Source organism: Haemaphysalis longicornis, unplaced genomic scaffold (genome assembly GCF_048455015.1).
Source record: "Haemaphysalis longicornis isolate Haplotype H1 unplaced genomic scaffold, Haemaphysalis longicornis Haplotype H1 scaffold_6, whole genome shotgun sequence".
Lineage (NCBI taxonomy): Eukaryota > Metazoa > Arthropoda > Arachnida > Ixodida > Ixodidae > Haemaphysalis > Haemaphysalis longicornis.
The window spans coordinates 41,010,983-41,031,293 of record NW_027526407.1 but is presented as its reverse complement, the minus strand read 5'-3'; the positions used below and the strand labels follow the sequence as shown (position 1 = coordinate 41,031,293).

Below are 20,311 nucleotides of genomic sequence, written 5' to 3'. Positions count from 1 at the left end.
AAAAAAAATTGTCATAAGCTTGTCAACTGTTATCGCAGAATGCAAGATGCTTAACAATATAAACTCAGCAGACACACTTGGGTAGTCGTTCTGTGAATATTTGGCATAAGTACTTATAAGCAATAGGTAACAATGCAATTTCGGGTGGAGTCGCGTTATTGAATGTTCATTTCTATTCGGAATTTCAATGTTCAAAACTTCAATCGCTTAATTGCAGCCGATCGACGACGATCATCATAGATGCAACAGAAAGATCTAAGTGTGAAATATATCGAGGGTCTCTAATAATGAACGCAGTTAAATTAGGTAATGACGCTACCACGCAGATAGGACTGTACCTATATGCCTAATGTGACATAGTATACCATGAGTTGCCAAAGAAAACATGAAACACCTGTTGTTACTGTTGTCCCGTAAATAAAACTGCAAATGCGATTGAAACATTTCGTATATTTCAATAGGTGCATGGCCATTAAAAACATTGATTAAGTTTCATTTTACGCAGCTTCCGTTGGAGCAGCATTAAAGTCCATGAGACATATCCTTCGTAGGCTATTTATTATGTTCAAGTTGACTTTTTAAGAACTGGACCCCTACCTATCGCGTATTCAAACTGAACTGGAAACCAATAAGCCAAACTGAGGTACCCTTAACACTGTTCATTGTAACGCGGCAAGCAACAACGTCAAACTTAATGAACACCGTGCAACAGGTATCCATTGACGACTGTCGAGCGTAGATCCTAATGTCAGGCTTGCACATACCCGCGTTCGCATCGCCAAGTAAACAAGACATTTAACGGGGACGTTCTTGGCTGCTCGCCTAATTGCTACCTCTGTAATTACCTCGCTCCCTTAATCATGTAGGCTCTACTACACGGCTCAACCCACTCTATGTACACCTACAGATACCTAGATAATTTGGGCTATGTTTTTGGGGTGCGAGCTGGTGTCACGTTCCGGGGCCTTCTATTTGCACCATGAGAAACATTTATGAATTTTTCGTCGCTATCGGCTTTATTGTCTACCTTCTCCTTTTTGAATTTACCAAAACGTTTTTGCATTTAAATTAAATACTTATTTCACAGCATGCTGAAGAAGTTTTGCATGTTGCTTATTTATGCATGCGAATGCCTTGGGTCCGTTATCAAACACGAAAGGTTATCCTAGTGGTAGTCTTCGTCGTTGTCGCGATCGGCGTTAACACGGATGACACTAAAATTGCCGCCCTTGTCAACAGAAGATATATTGGGTCGGCGTGTGATTTGAACATAGGCCAGTGTTTGAGCTAGGTTCTCTAACCACAGAGCTCACCCGGCACCCTGGCATAATAGAACAAGAATCATCCTTATGCGTGTTCCGTGACAGGTGCACGTGGTGGCACGTGGGTATAACGGGGGTCGGTACAGAAGAGCTGTGCAGTTCACCTGTCCATAGAATTCCCCTTTACAAGACAAACAAAAAAGCACTGACGAATACTGTACTCCCTAACGCGAAATTTGTGCTTAGCGCGAACTGAAGTCTTCTCGGTCACGGCTCATAGCTGCTGCCTCTAAAAAAATGATCGCGTCATCAGCGAACGCATATCGGCGGGCGCTACTATCCTGTTACCTCGCAGCCCGTCTCCGCCGCCGAGCATGTTGTTGCAAATCGTGTTTGAACCTCCCGCGCAAATGCACGTGGTTCGGATGAGCCACGAACCGAGAAGGAACGTCTGGCGAAGGTGTTAGGGCGAGGGCGCTCCTCGTCGGCGACAGGTGGCGAAGGTGTGAGGAGCAGGACGCTCCTTGTCGGTGACGCATGCCGAAGGTGCGAGCGGGAGGTAGGGGATAGATGACGCCATTGGCGCGTCCGCAGCCCTCTACCTCACACCTTCGCCCGACACTCATCCGCAGTTTTCTTTCTGTATTTGCTCACTCGCTTACAACACCGTCGCCGCCGCTGCCACCAAACCACTGTACCGGCCGCCAAACTGCTGCTCACTAAGAAGAATAAAGAGCCACAAACCCCACGTAGCAGTAAACAAGTCTTCAATACTTGCCAGGGTTTTGCCTTCAAACCACTTGGGCAGACTTCAATGCTTGAGGGCTTTTTACTAACGGCGAGCTGTGATGCGCTCCTTTTTGGTCTAGGTGCCCGAGAATCAGACCACTGCTGCCTAATTGCCAAAATCATGCGTGCGCTACTCTTTGTTAATTATGGCGGCTAGCAAGACCAACGACACTGCAGCGCCTTGTTCCGAACTAGTCGCTGAAGCAGGCTTTCTTCCAGTTTTCAGGATATTTTCCATGTGTATGCTTAAGTTTATCGTTATAAGCAGCGTATTGAGCATTGTTATGATCAATCTTTTCTAATGCATTCTCATTTATGCAATTTTTTGCGCATAAAATGAAAGATTATTACTCTAGGACGTAGTAAAAACTGCGAGTTCAAACTACCGCCTTGAAACGCACGTATTCGAGGTGGCCGGAACGCGTGAGCTGTACTTGGTTCAAGAAACACACCGGCGAAAAGTAACAGTAAGAAAGCGACTCGGAAAACGAAAACATCTTCGGGAGTCCCCAAAGCTAGCTGCAGTTACAAAACAGTGTCATTAGACCTTCATGCTACATATATATAATTTGTTCTTCTCAACTCTCGCATACTCAGCAGTTCACTGTAATGATAATGAATTAGGTGCATTCCTGAGCGAAAAACAGACCTCGCTACAAAAGCCACAAAAAAATTATTACGAGGTCGCCGAAACGGGGCTCCTAAGTTTCCTTTGGCAGCCAATAAATTCCACCATGCTGTTAGCACAGCGAGTGGGCATGCGTACGTAGGTCGACGCGAAGCAGGGGGAGACAGCGACGCGAGTACAATAAGTGTGACTTGAAATGGCTCTACCATGGTAGGGTACCCTACCTTGAACCTAAGCTATACACGCTAGGCATAACATTACACGTTGACATGTTACGCTGTCAACCTCTACCCATTAGAAAACAAACTCCGATTTCGGCGCCTCAGCGCCTCTAGGAAGGCGGGAGTACTACTTTCCCACTCCCCAACGCTGAGTGTACACGTTTATACCAGAAAGTGCAATGGGATGCGAAAACCTCCGCGTGGAACATATTGCAATGAAATCTTAAGCATAGGTACACTCAGTATTTACACCTAGCCATGAACAGGCCTATCCACACTTTGTGATGATCCTGACACATCCACGCACATCATCTAGACTTGCACAAAATACTGTCCTCCCGCTGCTCACACCGTCATTCGTCCTGTCATCTTAAGATGAGGAACTACGTCCTCTTCAATATAGCGTAACAATGCCACGTACCATGCCGGAGTAATCACTCACTGGAAGCTGCGAATAGTCAATGATGTCGAAGATGTCAAAGCGTAGCGCTGGGACAAAGCTTGTAAATACTTGCGCCACAGTCGCCGAGCTTTTAACCACTTGTAACCACAGTCCCTGCTGTTACTCTAGCACAGTGTTTGCACATCGCATTGCGGCATAAGACAGCGTTTTGTAAGAAATCTGGGTCGTGTGCTGGCCAGACAGGCAGCAGAGAAACATGGTTTTCCATAATGAGGAAGGCTCCGATTTGCGCTAAGGTAATACTCGGCCATTGATTAAAACTTGCTTTTGTTCCCATGCTTTGAATAACGACGCGAAGAAAGAAAATGACCAAGCGTTGATAGTTATAATAAGAATGAACGCTAAGAGAGATGATGATGATGATGACAGAACAGGTACTACAGTTTGGCACCAATTACTTAGCACTCACTACATTGCTAAGACTACTGGGGTGTCTTTTTAATATTTAGCCAACAAAGCGACTTATGTAAATGTAGGCACTGTCTTCAGCATTTGCACGGGCGAGAAAGTAACCAGCTAAGATAAAGCAACAGTGATGCCGGAAGGCTGTAAATACCAAGCAAAGTGCCTGTGTTGTCGTTTTAAGTTTCTGTAGATGAGGGTTATTTTTGCACTGTGCTACATGTACCCAGCAATGAAATGAATCTTGAGAAGCTGCTCTTTTCGGACCCAATACATGGAAAGTTTGCAAATCAAGGGACTTGCTTGGGAAAGGCAGCGTTTCCGCTTATAATGGCACTCAATTTTCAGCAAACAACCCGGGAGTGACAAGAGTATCAACCAGAATTCTTCTCGGCACTTGGAGTCTATTTCTCTTCATCCTGCTTACTTTGCTGAGTAGCCGCCTGGTGAGCACCATGCTTATAAAGGGCACCGAGGACCACGTCGACACCATCGGTGACGTGCTCAGGTTTCCGAAGCTTAAAGTCCTTGTCGAAAGGAAGACGTTCTTTGAAGACTTCCTTATGGTGAGTTTAAGTTTCTAACTAGTCTTTTGCGAGATGAACAGGCGTTTTATACCTTAAACAGCGGAGCTGTTTAAGCTTTTAGTTCCACTGTGGTGCGTCACCAGAAAACTATTGTTGTCGGTGAAGTGGACAAAGTCAAAATGCAAGGCCGAGAAGCGTGAGGGAAAGTGGCGAGGCAAGGAGCCCACGTGCAGTTCTGGGGAGTGCGTGCCTAAAAAATGTGGTTAGCCAGGTCCCGAGAATTGAACCGTGGCCTTTACGCCGTGAAACCGGCCACTTAACCACTGGGACACCCTAAAGGCCGGAAGGGTGCTTGGTCAGCAGCGGTTGGGAGCAATAACGCGTGCAGCAAATTGGACAGATAAAAAGGATGTGTTGACGCGAAGTGCGCAACATCTACAACGAAAACTGCCAGATAGGAAGTTTCAGAAGTCTTTGAGCCAAATGGGTTAATTTTGAAACGGGGAAAAATGGCCGCGTATCTGCTCCTTTCGTTGCAAATGTCGACGAAATATCACAGTACACTGGCGCCCCTGCAAAGTAAATGCCTGCATTTTCTTTCCCGCTCGCATCTAATGCTGTTTCATTCCCGTCTCCTTCCTCTCAAGATAACCCGCTAGAGGTTTGCTCAAGTGAATTTAAACTTACCGCGTTCCCTGCTCCATGTCAGGTGTCTCGATGTCAGTGCTGCCGTACGACGGAGACGCGCACGAATTTAGGCACCCTGCTACGACATATTTAGAACCACATTGCCCCCCCCCCCTACACGAGCGTTCCAAGCGGAACATGGATCCTATCTAGCGTAGCCTTTCTTCACTATTGCCGCTTCATTCCTCAAATTCCGCCATGAGGTAGCGTCGGCAACAGCAGGCGACGGTTTCCTGCCATTGATGTAGTATTTCAACTGCTATCGAAAAACCAAGCATGCATAATTTTTTAAAACAAAGGAACACTGTAAATATCGTTTATGTATTGATTGGATGTCTTATATTTGAATAATGTCTTCTTCTTGTCCAATAATGTTGAGAAGTATGAACATTGACAGCGGAATTAGACGCTGAGATTTGGCTATGGGTGTATAAGGCTATTGTGCAGCTTTTGTTTAACTTTGACCGGGTGGCTGAATCGAGTCCGACAGTCAGAGAGACGGACATACATACTGACAGACGGCTTATGCCATCCGCATTTTGCCCGTAAACGATGATGGAGGCGTGCCCTATGATATGTTAATGGCACTTAGCATTGTATGTGGAACACTCGCATGGCGGTTCAAAATGCTGAAGAGGATGCTCGCACAGTGCAAGTGTACTTCGTTGAAATCGTTGCTTATATAAGAGAAGTGCATAAAGTCAAGCCGGAAGAACCTGAGTGGTTAACTATTGTGGATGTGCATGCGCCGTTTATTATGTTTTAAGCCGCCCCTTTCAGCCGACTGGTGGCTGGAGCTACTAATTTATGTACTGTGCAGTGCGTTTTGTTTCGTCGCGAAGCAGGCAATAAAGAAGAAAAGCCCAAAATTTCTGAGTTTAAGTCGCCCAAGAAAGACTATCGTTTTTTATAAATACACCTAACAACGAATTTAGGCGTCCACAGCGTGCAAAAGCTATTCCATCTTGCCTTCCCGGACTGCTTCATCACGAGACCGGAACGCAAATGCACACATTTGGTTGAGAGGTTGAAAATAAATAACAAAAGAACGATTAAGACGATAACATAAACCCTCTAATCGAGAACAACCAAAAACAATTATAAGACCATCGTCGTATGAAACAGAAATATACTAAACAAGTGAAAAATGGAGATTGGTAAAAAACATTCACTACCCCTGTAATGGCTTTCAGAGAAAAATGTTAAAAAAAACGGAATTGTCAGACTCTAGCCCTCCCTTCTCCCGACAGTGCGAGTTTATGGGCCCAGCAGCTGGGAATTCATGCTGCTGACCAACGAATGCTAACCCACCAATCCATTGATTGGTCGGTTAGCATGAATAATAAATAATTCGATAAATCAGTCTAATTATTAAGGCGGAGCTCCCGGGATTAGTACATCGTATACAGACTTGGTGACTTAAAGATAAAAACGTGTTTAACTTAACGTATCTTCCCGAGCACAAAAGTTTCCGAAGCTTAACGGTTATATTATAATATTTTGTCGTGTCAACGTCGTAATAGATGCAATCGATTTTCCAAAAACTTGCTTATGCACATTTTCTTTTTCACCACGCCAGTTCCAAAGTTTAAGCGAAAAAAGCAATCCGCCTAAATATATCTTGATACGAAGACAGAGAGATCTTAATAAAAATATAGAGAAACAAAACTCCCAAAATCTCTTGGTTGAAGCACCCTGTTATCGCTGAAACTTCTTCCTTAGGCATGCAAAGCAATTCACGCTTCGCATAACTTAACGACCACTGACTCAGCAAGGGCTTAAGCCAGCATGGCAACACATCGTACTGCAGTCAACGAGATATCCACCCACGTTCTTTTTTTACATTTTAAATCTTCCTGCCAGCTGTCTCTGTCGCTAACTCAACCGTTTACGCATGTGGAACGCTTACTGAGCATAATTAAAACTTGGTTCACGTGAATGAGGAGCACGTTCTGTGTAATATTTTGTTTCGGTATGTGGCAGCCTGAGTTATTTGTTTTCTAATTTCAAAGCTTGAGAAAACTTCATAGCAGCGATATTAGAGGGTGTAAAATGGCGTAAATGATCAGCGCTTTCTTGGCAGCTTTTAAGAACCTTTTTTTACGACACATTGCGTCATTTTTCACAGGCTGTGACTGCTTCTGAAAGTTTATTCGGCTTGGGTTTGGCTGTGACTTCGATCTTTACGCCATTAAACCCATTCTCATCCTGTGTGGTGTTCATGATTTTCAAAAAAATGTCTGCCTCGCGACCTAAACAAATTCGGTGATAATTGTCATTTTATGTTTGGACACTTTCACGTGTCGCTAACTATCATATAATTAAAAAGACAAAGCGAGCACGATCCCATCGTGGTTGCGCTGGCGTGGCTATCTCGTGGTTGCACAGTGCGCCAGAAGAACACTGCAGTCTGCTGGTATTCATCGGAGTTTTCTGAAAGAATCGCACTGTTTCTATGGATGAAGAGTGCCTCATCGCCGGCTCTACTGCCAGTTTCTGCGTCAGCTAAGCCCGGTCCTCCAAGCAACTACGCGAACAAGGGACTCAGAGCAGAAGGCGTACGTTGTAGCAAGGACGGCCACGCGCCATTAGCTTCTACTCTAAAGTTGTCGTCTTCAAAGCCACACACGCAAATATGCAGCAGCAGCACACAGTACTCTTAGGGGTATCTCAAAAGAAGTCCTAACGCTTTCGCATTCTACGTACGTACACAAGAAGACTTAGGTGCCTTGTGGAATTTTTTTAAGTCGGCCTACTGAGTGGTCTGTAAAAGTGCACACGTGCATGTGTATCAAATTATTTGCGTCCGTTAATTCCAAAATATTCGAACCTGAACAGCGTCACTCATAGTTCGCTTTCTTGGGAATCGCAATTCTCCACAATATGGGAATTCCACGTACAGGCGTTACAGTTGTTTGCGGAAACTGAATGGATATAATAAACAAGGCTGGACGTATTAACAAAAACTTTTGGCGCCGTTCGTGGGGAAACATAAGTTTCCTGAAGTTGTCCTCAATATACATCAGCATCTGGGCCTATATTACGCGTATGCGGCTGAAGACGTTTCTGGGTGAACAATTCTCACGATCCGCGTAGTTCTCTGTAACTGCGTGTATTCGGGTGAGCGTGTCCCCAGCGTAAAAAAATTAAGTATGTTCTCCTGAAATTGTCAAGTAAGCTGTTGGGAAATCCGGACCACTGTGGTCAAGATTTCGGGCACGTTGAAGGTCCCCAGTTGGTCAAAATTAAACCAGAGCTCTCATATGCAGCGCGCCTCAACACCTGTGTTGCGTCGGTTTCACTAAACCCCACAATCAATCAATCAATCAATCAATCAATCAATCAATCAATCAATCAATCAATCAATCAATCAATCAATCAATCAATCAATCAATCAATCAATCAATCAATCAATCAATCAATCAATCAATCAATCAATCAATCAATCAATCAATCAAATCCGGACAAAAAAGAGGGAGAAGTTCAGAACTTTTCACTTCCCTCCACCCTACGCGTCACAGTTCTCGCCAATCTTCTCATGGGTTTTCTCTAGACCTTCTTCGAATAATCCTTAACTCATTGTTTGGGCAATTGCTTCTCGTCTTCATATAAATGGCGTTGCCAGTTTTTTTTTTTTGTCGTATGTAAAAAAAAGAGACATCTTCTTTGTTGCTTATGTATATACCCTAAAATTATCCGCCATTTTGCAGGGGTAATTTGCAGGAACCCTTTGGCGAAAGCAACATGCGAAAACGCCCATGTGCCATATCAGGACACAGGACCAGCGCTGTTTGGCTCGAGGCGCTTTCTACAGCGCGTGCATAAAAAAAGCACTAGGTATCACGCGTTCCTCCGAAAAATTCTGGACGAGCTTAGAACTTTCTAAGAATGTGAAATCGAAAGCAGAGTTGTGGCTTCTGGTGATCTGCTGATGAACTTTGAGGCCGTGCCGGGCACCACTTGACCATCCTTCTGTGGAGCATCCTGTGATGCTAGTTTTGCTCGCTCGACAGCCATCGACAGGGGCCTCCGGTTTGCCCACGCGGGTGGCTTCACCTCTTAAGGCTGCGCATATTCATCATCACTAGCCTATCTACGCCCACTGGCGGGCAAAAGGCTCTGCCATTAATCTCCAATTATCCCCGTCCTGTGCTAAATTCAACCAATTTATCCCCACAAACTTCTTGATCTCATCTGCCCATCTAACTTTCTGCCGCCCCCTGCCACACTAGCCTTCTCTAGGATTCCCCTCTGTTAACCTTAATGAACAATGGTTATCTTGCCTTCGCATTAAATCCCTGGCCACGTCTATTTCTTCTTAATTTCTACTAACATATGCTTAACCCCCGCTTGATCCCCGACCCACACTGCTCTATTCTTGTCCCTTAACGTTACACCTATCATCTTCCGTTCCAATGCCTGCTGAGTCATCCTCAATTTAATTTCAACCCTCTTTGTAAGCTTCCAAGTTTCTTCCCCGTAGGTGAGTACCGGTAAGACGCAGCTGTATTACATGTACGTATTCCGGCTCTAATTACATGTGCAGAAAGAGGCTACCGTCCGTTGCGCGCCTACTCCCTCTTCCGGCGTAGGCTGGGACACCATTTCTGAAAGCCACTCAGCGAACCCCTCCCCACAGCTGTTTCCATTTCCCGGCGGACAATACCCGGCTCATGTTACCAAGCTCGTGTCGTTTCCTGGCGCGCGATCCCCGGTTCATGATTCCCGGGTTGTATACATTCAACCTCCTTAGGACCACCAATTTTAAATGCAGAGCATTTGTATAACTCACGATGTCACCCGTGCGTCGGCGTCCGCAGCAGCCAGCCTCCCCCTACACTATAAAAAGAAAAAGAAATAACAGTTACCGGCGCCTGGTTTCGATCCCACGACCCTGCGGGCGGAACGCAAGGTACATGGGGCTCTACCCACTGCGCCACAAAACGACACAGAATCAAAGGCTACGAACGCGCCTTATATCCTTGACTCATTCAAACTACGTCGTCAGCGGCATGGGTTGGCGACTCAGCGGCGTGCTAGCGGCGTGATAGCTGCGTGGTGTACACGGGATAGCACCAACCCCCCAAACACTAAAACGTTACCGCAATACAACCACCCCTTATAAAGCGGGTTGGCGCGGGCTCCACTCCAGTCAACTCCTGCGCTCTCTTCTCTTGCGTTCGTCGGCGGTCGCAGTTGATAAGCGATGGAAGCCCACCAACAACTACCACCACCACCACCACCAACCCTACGCCACGTAAACGACCCCAATGCTCTGCATTTACTCGTGTCCCTCGCGCGGGGGCATGCGACGGAGGATTTTTTTGTACCTCAAAACAAGAATAGCGCATAGATATCTAAGGCTTTCGCTTGAAGAGAACCAAACAAAAATAAAGGAATTATATGGCCTCTTCAGGTTACTTCCTGGTTTCTACCTCCTTTCCAGAAACCGAAATCAGTGTTCTTCATGAAGCTTCAAAGACAAGTGGAGCTGGTGGCTGGATCCATCCGCCCTGGCCCTGTCCAGGACGAAGTGTTCGACCGCGTCGAACGGGGAGGACACGTGGTCCTCTACGATCGGTTCTTTCAGGATGCGACGCTGGCGAGGCGCTTCGCCCAGCGAGGCAAATGCAGCTTCAGGAGAGCCAGCCAGGCTCTGTACTTGCAGCCCGTTGCTATGCTGATGAGGAAGACCATGAACGCGACAGTCAAGCGGACCATAAAGATTCAGTAAGCATGTTGTATCTTACGTACGGCAGTCGCGTTGTATAAAACATGGCGCAGCTGGAAGGGAACTTTTAGCTCTCCTCTTTCAATCCTTAGCTTGCAATGATTAAGGCTTGGGCGAGTTGGTGCATAATCACAAAATGGAAAAAGCGCAACACAGACGTAACACAAGAAAGTGACAAGCACTAGCGCTGAGTACGCTCAGCGCTCGTGGTTGTCACTTTATTAGATGCGACGCATCTCTTGCTCTGAGGCATGTCCCTCCTGCGTCGGCATCGGCGGCGTCCGCACGCCACCTGCGCATGCCCGACTCTCCTCCGCTCTTCTCTACTGCAGCTATGCGCAACACTCTCACTCCGTCTCATTATCATAAACAACAGCTGCGTGCGCGCACTTCGTTCGCTTCACTCCGCTCCCGTCACTCAAGTGCGCGCATGCGCAACTCTCCTCCGCTGTCTCCTCTCCTTCAGGAGCTGTGAATATAAAGCGGGTAGCGCGCTGCGGTGGTTCAGTCAGCGCTCGCTCTCGTTCGAGTTCGCGTGACAACACGTTTCACCCGATTTAAAGAATCAACCCAACAGAAACACCAATTGAACCCCCGATGCGTCGCATCACACCAGGGTTCCCTCGCGGGAAGATGGGCGTAATTTTCTTGTGTTTCACCTGTGTTGCGCTGTTACCCTCTTTGCAATGCTTAGCGTAATTTGTTCAAGGCTGCATGTATTACTGGACACTAATTAGTATTACACTACTGCCTCTCTGTCTATAGGGTTATTTCTAGAGCAGAGAAAAGCAATAGCACCAACGTTTAATAGATTTGGGGACACAGTCTGGACTCAAATTTATGCTGTTATTTCATTCGAATCTGTTCTGTACAATGGCATGGTCTTGTCTACGCTCGGTTTCCAGCATCGCTCTGCCGCATTTTTGTTTAGAATACAGAAGCACTGAAGTGTATTTTGTATATTATTCACATGTTTTTTTACGTGCGGGTGAGCAGAACTACGTCTGCAGGAGTGTGCTGAGGTAATGTAGCACAATATATACAATAATAACAACAGCGCTCCCCCGCGTAGCAGATACCTGCTTTTTTTCGTTAAATCAAATTCTCTGCTGTAGCTCTCTAGCCAGAATAATCCGGTTGAAAGCTCTTAATTTTTTTTTGTACTTCTTGCAATGTTATTTAGCTGCGTGTCAAAGCTTAGTGGATCTTCAAAATAAACCCCATCTTATTTTCTAAGTTTTTTTTGCGTCCATGGTGGATGACTGTAATTATTGTTAAAACATTTAACAGCCGGTATTAGGTAACGCAGGTCTATACATGTATTCTGCTTCAGTTATACGTTTTTCTGGTTAGAGCATGATAGCTAGCCAAAATACAAACACCGAAATTGCAAACAAGCTACGGCAGGCAGTCTTTTCTGTTTCAACGCACCGACATACCCAACAAGGTTGGCGACCACATTGATTTCAAGTGCAGTAGAAACATATTGAAAACACAAGCAAAAAATCCTTCTTAAATCAGAATATCTGCTTCAATGGCTAGAACTGTGGATGTTGTTTAGACTTGTTGAGTGCGCCAGTTTCGTAGTTGTGTCTATCTTTAAAACGCATAGTCCTACCCTGATTGTCTTCTTGTGCTTTTTATTACTTTACTCATTTGTATTCTAGTGTACAATTTGACTTTACCTTTCCCATATTGTCCTGCAATTTGTTGTTCTCTACATGTTGCTTGTATTTTTGTAACTCAAACATTAGACTTTCCAGCTTGTTTGATTTTGCTTCTTCATTTTACTGTACCAAAGGGGGCTGGGCCTCTGTGAGACTTTGTAGCCTTTAGTCCCAGTCTGACTCCTCGTACTTCTGAGGAAAAATAATCTGAGGCCTCTCACTTTGCTCTTACAGATTACGGAGATCATTTGAGATGGCCCTCCAAGTGCGGCCGATGGAACCGTACATCTCCAACGCGTCTAGATGCTACATCGAAGAACACGAACAAGCCGCGGCTTACCGCATCGAGGATATGCAGGGTGCCTTCTTAACCCTCGCCCTGGGCCTGATGCTGGCCGTTGGCGTGTTTGCAATCGAGCTGGCTGCCAACAGAGCACGCCCACGCGAGATCCGCAACAGAACCGCTCGAAAGCGGATATTTCGCAACTAAATTCAAGCCTTACATTTTTGAACCATCGAAGTAGTGGGTAGAGAGACCATTATTTTTCCGCCTCTGTTCTCGGCAGTGTTGTTCTGCCATTGCGCTCGCAGAAATTAGGCATTTAAAATTGTTTTACATCGTAGCCTCTTGCTTTCCCAGTTCTTTTTTTTTTTTTGACCCTACAGTGCTACGAAAAGAAGAGCGTACATGATACTCGGGGGGGGGGGGGGGGTTCAACTTGTCCTCGGTAATTCTTCTTCCACATCCACTTCCTACAGTACAATTTCGCTCACGTGTGGCTCACCATGTGGTGGATTCGTCCAACTCCTATGATATTTGCAGGAAAAAGTATTCAGCTTCGCTAGTGCGTGTAAAATTTGCTTTGTACCTGGGTATGTACCAGCACTCTGACAACTTTGGGTACGCAATCTTAGATGTTGCAGCAAACGCTTAAAGCGTGCATTATTGTTCTTGTAGACGCAAAAAACATATCCCCAGAAAAAAACTGCACGGACGGTAACCCGCGCATCCCGCTTTTTTGTAGCATGCAAACGAGAAGTGATTCGAGGCTATGCTCGTAGACGGGCTTTTAAAGCGTATTAGTCTGAACATCACTGCAGAAGCCACCTGAAAAATCAACCAGTAGGTTGTGAATTTTCTATTTGCACTATGCTTTGCTTTGGAACATGAATTGTATTGCATAATGGAAAACGCCTGAGTTATAAAGTTTCATCCGTGGACGTGCAATACTCTTCGAATGGAATTTCGCGTTTCTGCCGAACCCTCGGGAAAGCCTCACGCATTCTTTTTGCGGTGCAAATTATCTGTTTAACCATATATATGCACTCCACGTTGCCTGGTTTCCTCCTAATCGCTCAAGCTTTTTGTTTTACCGCTTTTTGATTACAAGAACGCTTAATGCAAATTCCCGACCCAGAAATGGCACGCGACGCCAAACTGCCTGGACAACTCACCTCGCCTAAACATGCCATTTCCACTCAACTCTGGGCTAGATCATTTTTTGGCAAGCTCGCAAAGTGCGCACGCAGCATGTTTGGGAACCACTGCAATGCATAATTATTTAGGTTAGTTGTCTGCTTATTGGCTGTGCTTTCAAGGCGAACCTTTCCATACCTCTCTAATTGCATTCGATGTCGAGCCAAAACACACAGCATGAAAGCCAACTTTATGCAATGAGTTTTACATTACGACGTTGGTGGTAAGCGAATGCACATCAAGCGCTGCAAGAGAAAATGCTTCCGCGGTCGGAATTGAAGCTGCGTTCGTCGAGTTATGGAGCCGAAACCTATCCGATTCCGCCATCCCCACACGGTGGAAGCAACTTCGAGTTTTCGCCATGTTTCTCTTAAAGAAGCGCCTTTGATTTTTAATGTTCACCCGGTTTTTACCACAGCCTGCGCAGGTCAGCCTTCAGATTGGGTAAAAGAGTGCATAAGTAAATACCTCCGGTAATTAAGCACTAACATCCCGTAACCTGCGACGCACTGCATAGGGTACACGTACTCTGCAAACTTTCAACGTCGTTGTAGTGTACCTAGGTCACAAGATAACTTTACAAGTATGGTATAAAGACCACGTGTTAAACGTAAAAAATGGTAATTGCATCAGCATATCGCGTTCTCCACAGACCAGGTAGTTTCAAGTACGGCGCATGCTTGTGGCAGGCTTTTGTTTTTTTAGTTTCCTTTCTGTCATATTCCGTGACGGCGACCTTCTCTACGCGGCGTGTTATTTTTTGCTGTGCAGAACGTTTAGTTCTGGCTCACAGTTTCCCGTAAGGTGCCTAAGAATCATCTGTCACTCACACTGTCCAGAATGAAAATGTGCTCTCAGCCACTTATCTGCATGGGCACACCGTGCAGCCTTTGTTCTTCCCATTCATTTATTACTAATGGTATTCTAAGAACAGTGCCTGCAACTAGATAGGTCGTAGCGCATGTAGTTGTTTCAGCACGTGTTCGATGTGCCTTTGATGCATTGTCTTATCCTTTGGTGTATACAAAATAAAATTAGCAGAGCAAATACGGCAATTAAAATCAATTGAGTTTATTTAAATCTACTATTGAAGCGGTAACTCACCTGCCAGTTGTGTCTTTGATACCGAAATTTAGATGCTTTCAGCAAATATAACATTGTGGTAAACGCTGAGCCGGCCTGCGGTGTTCTTTTCTCGGTCCAGTTTAATGAGCTGGTGCTCAATAAAAACCTTACCTAAGACGCGTGATTTCATTGGGCAAATCTTCTCATCTCATTTCATGAATAACACCTCTTTAAATTGTAGCACACTGCATTTGTGTTAGTGCGGACCTCTGTGAGTTCTACGGACCAGCCGTCTCCCAATGAAGATGCTGTGGCACGACGGCCCGGACTAGGGCTGTTTAAAGAATAAAGTTTTCTCCCTCCCTCTCTCTCTCTCCCTCTCTATCTCTCCCTCTCTCTGTCGCTCTCCCTCTTTAAATTGTTGGCGAATGCATTCGAGGCTACCTTTGCGAACAAGATTTGGGAACTTGGAGCGAAACCTACGACCTTTAGTTCCATCACGCTTTGTGTGTTGATCGGAGTCATATCATTATCCGCATCCGCTTGTATAGTGTTCTGTGGCAAGGGCGACACGTCTGGTCTTTTAACTACTCCTACTCTGCTTCCTTCAGGCCTATGTCTGGTTGCGGAGCTGTTTACCCTATTCCTCCACCAAGTCCTGTGTTTTCTCTAGTGCTAATCCCGTCCCTCTGTTCCCGGTATGGCCGTCGGGGCCCACCTGTTGGCAGCAAGCCAAGACTCAGGGCCGGTCGAACAATTCTTCTGATAATTTAGCCTAGAATGTAATTTTTTTGTCATCCTAGGCTAAACTATGAAATTATTTCACCCTGAAAACGTCGCAGATGTTACGTGTGCTAATTTAAACACTGGTTTACGTGCCTGTTTTAACACAGAGAAGTTTCGCCTCAAGAAACATGTAGCGAATCTGGAAATTCTTGCTGCCTCAGTTTGTGCCGGAGATGATTTTGTTTTGTGCCTTTGTTTTCGGTGGCAAAGGTAACAAGCAGTTTATTAGTGAAGCGAGCGTCTCGGTTCCACCCCAACCAATTTTCCCAAGCGTCATTTTTGGAGCTGCTCAGTATTATTCAACCACCGAAGACTTTATGAGCCCCGCCATTTTTAATGGTGTGGATTAAAACATTGCAGGGGTGCTCCCACGCTGCGACCAAATGTGAGATCATGAGGGGGCAGAACCATTTAGGCGTTAAAAGGAATTGTTCCTTGGTTGAATTTATATCGAGTGCTACCCTGTAATTCTGAGCTTCAACTTTACCTTTAGCTCAGAAAATCTGTACATTATGGCAGAGAATACAATACCCCATTTGGTAACCTGTGATCACTTGGATTGATTTCAAAAATGGGAAGCACAACTGAAATTTTGTTTAGGCGTAGCTTTTGACTTACCTCAATCCGACACCACATACCGGGAACACACATGAACTTTTTTCATTTCAAAATACCTCTGGCCGTATGCTCATAGATACACGTTTTGGAGCTTGATTTCACCCAAATATTCCAGAGTTCCTTTCTCGCACAACTTTTTAAAGTTTAAACAAGCGTGAAGATAAAATATTCAATTGATAGATCATTCATAGGCTCGCGCAGCCACCGCATTGCTTTTTTGCTTCGACAACATGAACAACTCGAAAATAGATGCATACTTTATTCACACAACTTATGGCTACAAAAAAGTACACACGGTCACTCAATAAAACACTATTTCCTAAAAGAACACACCAACAATTCGTGCACATTTTAACAACGCCGCAGCTTGTTGCTGCCTTGACGAAGGGCGTGGGGTAGAATTTTTTAGAGGTACGGAAGGGACGTACATTACGATATCACGCATTTAACTGAAGATGCTCGACATGGTCGTTCAATGTAGTACGGCCGCTCAAGCTTTGTCAACGCATGAAGGGCGACTGAATTTGATTTTTAGTCAGAGGAACCACGAACTGTTGTTATTGAGGAAGCCCTTTTAAAATATCAGCAACAGTAAATGTACAGTGCCCATTAGTTAAGCATGCAAAGTGACAAGCTTCCACATCTGATACGAAGTTTTCATATGAGTTAAGCACACCTTTAATTCCTTTAGAGCTTGATACTAGTGCTGCGGGGAAGAAACAATTGCGGTAGGTGTGAAGAAAGGAAGTGTGTACAGTCTGAAGAACTGGTGCGGAATTCGGTTTCAGGTGTTTTTTGAGCGCAGGCGTTTTGGTCTCTGGCGTGCAATGCATTAGAAGTGTAGAGCACCCCATTCATTCGCGTTCTTTGGGGAGAAAAAGTAAGGAACGTGCGACAGGCTGGCTACATAAACTTCAGGAACAATGAATCTTAACGGGAACCGTAGATTCCATAGAAACAGGTGCTATTCGTAAACTTCACAATGTTTCCTTATGTGCACATTACCTGTCTGTGTGATCTCACTTCTTAGTCTCCGAGGTAAGAATAGCACTTTGCCGATGACAACAGTTACAAAGTAAAGGTTATGCCCTGCGAGCAAGCATTGCTACCACTCCAAGTCATGGTCAAACAAGTAGCACTCATCACAGAAGTAACGACCTGATTAGCGTGATTGTGCGGATCAGGTTTACGAATTCACACCCAGATTTTGGCAGCAAACCATCAAAGACAGATTGAAAGTTAAAATGGCAAAACGCTGGCAACTGCGTCAAAGTTACGTATGTAATGATTCTGATATATACAAGTAGCATAAGGTTATCACCTTTGATGAAAGCAAAACACAACCTACACACTTTCGGGCGTACAGAAATCGCAAGAATCAACTTGGACATACGTGGCAGCCGCCATTTTTTAAGATTACTTAACTTGGTAACCTTACAACAATAGTACAGGAGCATAAGAAGCATTTTATTTGAATAGGGTCACGATACACATAGAGATCACAGGTATCACTAACTGACAACCAGGTTGTTAGGTAGTAAAGCCAATATCATACGTTTAACTACTTGGTAAGTTTCCTCGGACATTACCTAAACTTCTCGCTGTGACGCTAACTTTGAAGCGGACCTGTAGCTTGCGAACAGGTAAGTTTTTGCGGACATTACAGAAACTTCTCACTGTGTACGCTAAATTTGAAGCTGACCTGCCGTTAGCACACTGAGTCCGACATCGCATTTACCTTTGTGCCTTAAAAGCACAATTATTTTAGTCAGGTCCTGTATTTATGAGCTTTATTGTCATCTTCTACGTGCATTTGTATGTCCCATTTATCGAAATGTGTTAACATTTTCTCATACTAGGCATCTTGGTAAACAGAAGCTGCATGCAGAAAGCAGTTCTCCGTGAATAGCTATTGTCCTGGGTCCTGATTGCCGCGAATAGTGCACTCTTAACTGAAATAAACCCCTCGGTTACGTCCCTGACTTGTTAGTGGAATGGGGCGATTAAGGTCATACAAGGCTCTCACTTGAGAAATAACAATCTTCGTTGCTCTTCCTGTAAATACATTTCCAACAAGAAGATAACACGTCTTTCATACCCCCTCTTTATTTTCCACACTTTTTTCGTTCTTTTCATCCAGAAATCAGCCTAATGGTTCCACGCTCGCGTAACGATGTACAACAGCAATGACAGGAGTAAAGACAGCAACACAAAGGTCTTTTGTGACATCCACGCCGAAGAACAGCGACGACGTTTGAGTTGATGTTGTTGGCCCGCGACGTCTTCTTAGGGCTCGCGTAGCGGCTACAGGGTGAGCCGTTCATTTCTTGCCCAGCGACTGGAACAGACCAGCCCGCTGGCAGCGACAGTTGGTTCCCCAGAGATTGCAACGGCAGGCAGACTGGTGGCAGCAATCGTTAGGCCGACCGTCGCAGCTGCCACCCCGTCGAATGCAGCTCCGCCTGCGAATTTTTTTTTAGTGGAATTTGTATTATTGTTACCAATTGATACCTGTTTGTCCTGCCTGTCAACAACGATGATCAGGCAGATTTGACAAAAAAAGGTGCGCACATTTCTGGCACACACATTTGTAAAAAATTAGGTGTTGGAGAGCAGGAGGAATGTTAGAGAGTTTTAGCATTCAGTCCGTTTTGCACGTTCTGTATTTACCGTAGGAGGCCGCATTAAACCAGAACAAATCCGCGCGCATGCCGAAGCGAGGGCAACCTTTCCGCAGAACTAAGCCACCCTACCGGAACGAATGCGGAAGTGCCCAGTCGGGTGCGGCACGTACGGAGCTGACGAACCAGTCGGAATGCTAAAACACGAATAATGAAGTTCGGTGTCACAGGGTACCAAAGGAACAGGGTCTGCGTATCTGTTTATTATCTACAAACCACAAGTCCCAAACTTGTAGTGCATTCTTCAGAGACATAATAGTTTGGTTGTCGGATAGCAGCATTTTGAACTGAGCATTAGTTTAGTAGTTAGAGTTAATATCAAATTGCGGTGACTTCTGCCATTAACTGCACCATATACCACAAACCGCCGTATGATTTATTGTTGTGAATTTTAAGTACAATAGGATACTTTGAAAACAAAATACAAAAATAAATACATAATGCTAAAACGGTATTTAAAAATCAGGAGGGAGAAGCACTTTTTTGAAGATCAATAGAAAGGATGAAGAGAAAGTGAGCGAGTCGTTATTAGCGGGGTGCGCGTTAAAAAAAAGGGGAAAAGAGAAAGACGAGGCAGGCCAGAGGGAGAAGGTGGGGGGTTCTCAGTAATTTTTTGGCTGGACACGAACGCCCAGGAGCCTCGATGCCGTACCGCCCCTCTTTTCAAACCTTCTAGACTGACAACAACCTCACAGTGTCGACAACGCCATGCACCTCCTTCAACCCGCAAGCTTCCGGCCGGAACGCGACGTCATTAGTCTATCTTCACCGCAGCAACGGCGAGCGCACCGCTCCAGTACTACAACGGCATAGAAATGATCGCGAAGTTTTCCAAGTTGAATATCTTTTCATAGCGACTGTACTTTCTGTGGTTAGACGTGTTGTTCCTTTCTGCTTGTGTATTTTGTCGCTTAATTGTCTCCTAAATATATTTTGCCTTTGTCCGCCGCCATCAGACCTTGTTCGGCCTAACCCTCGGGATCAATCCAGCGACCTGCTCTACACTAGGATTAGCATAAAACGGTCTTGCTAACACATCCTAATGCAAGACCACTGCTGCAAACAATGAAACCGTATGAAAGAGTTGGTTTTTTAGGAGAGTGGTTTGTTTCATTGCACTCCTGAGAAACTAAAAAGAAGAGGGATTGCTGGTTTTCCGAGACTCATAATTATGCGGGCACCAGAAAAGCGCCTTCAAGATGCTTCTTGCTGTAATAAATAATAATAATTGCCTTACCACCGCTTACGTTTTATAACAAGACGCACAGCCGCGCTTAATTACAGATAATTTCGTATAAGCTGGTCCT

At 45.1% G+C, this 20,311-nt stretch overlaps 2 protein-coding genes across 3 annotated transcripts in view; one reads left to right on the top strand and one right to left on the bottom strand.

Annotated features, from left to right (window-relative positions):
- Window positions 1–12,890, top strand: part of LOC144142982 (ionotropic receptor 93a-like) — a 36,766-nt gene extending 23,876 nt beyond the window's left edge. Inside the window, exons 5-7 of the mRNA XM_077674808.1 lie at window positions 4,114–4,331; window positions 10,426–10,709; window positions 12,612–12,890. Coding sequence (XP_077530934.1) covers window positions 4,114–4,331; window positions 10,426–10,709; window positions 12,612–12,867 — 758 coding nt within the window. The 3' untranslated portion in view covers window positions 12,868–12,890. The remainder of the gene's footprint in view (window positions 1–4,113; window positions 4,332–10,425; window positions 10,710–12,611) is intronic.
- Window positions 12,891–16,565: 3,675 nt separating this feature from the next.
- The window catches only part of LOC144142503 (xibalbin-1-like), a 134,240-nt gene continuing 130,494 nt past the window's right edge, over window positions 16,566–20,311 (bottom strand). For both annotated transcript variants that reach the window (XM_077674059.1, XM_077674060.1), the window contains one exon: window positions 16,566–18,785. In XM_077674059.1, coding sequence (XP_077530185.1) covers window positions 18,644–18,785 — 142 coding nt within the window. In that variant the 3' untranslated portion in view covers window positions 16,566–18,643. The remainder of the gene's footprint in view (window positions 18,786–20,311) is intronic.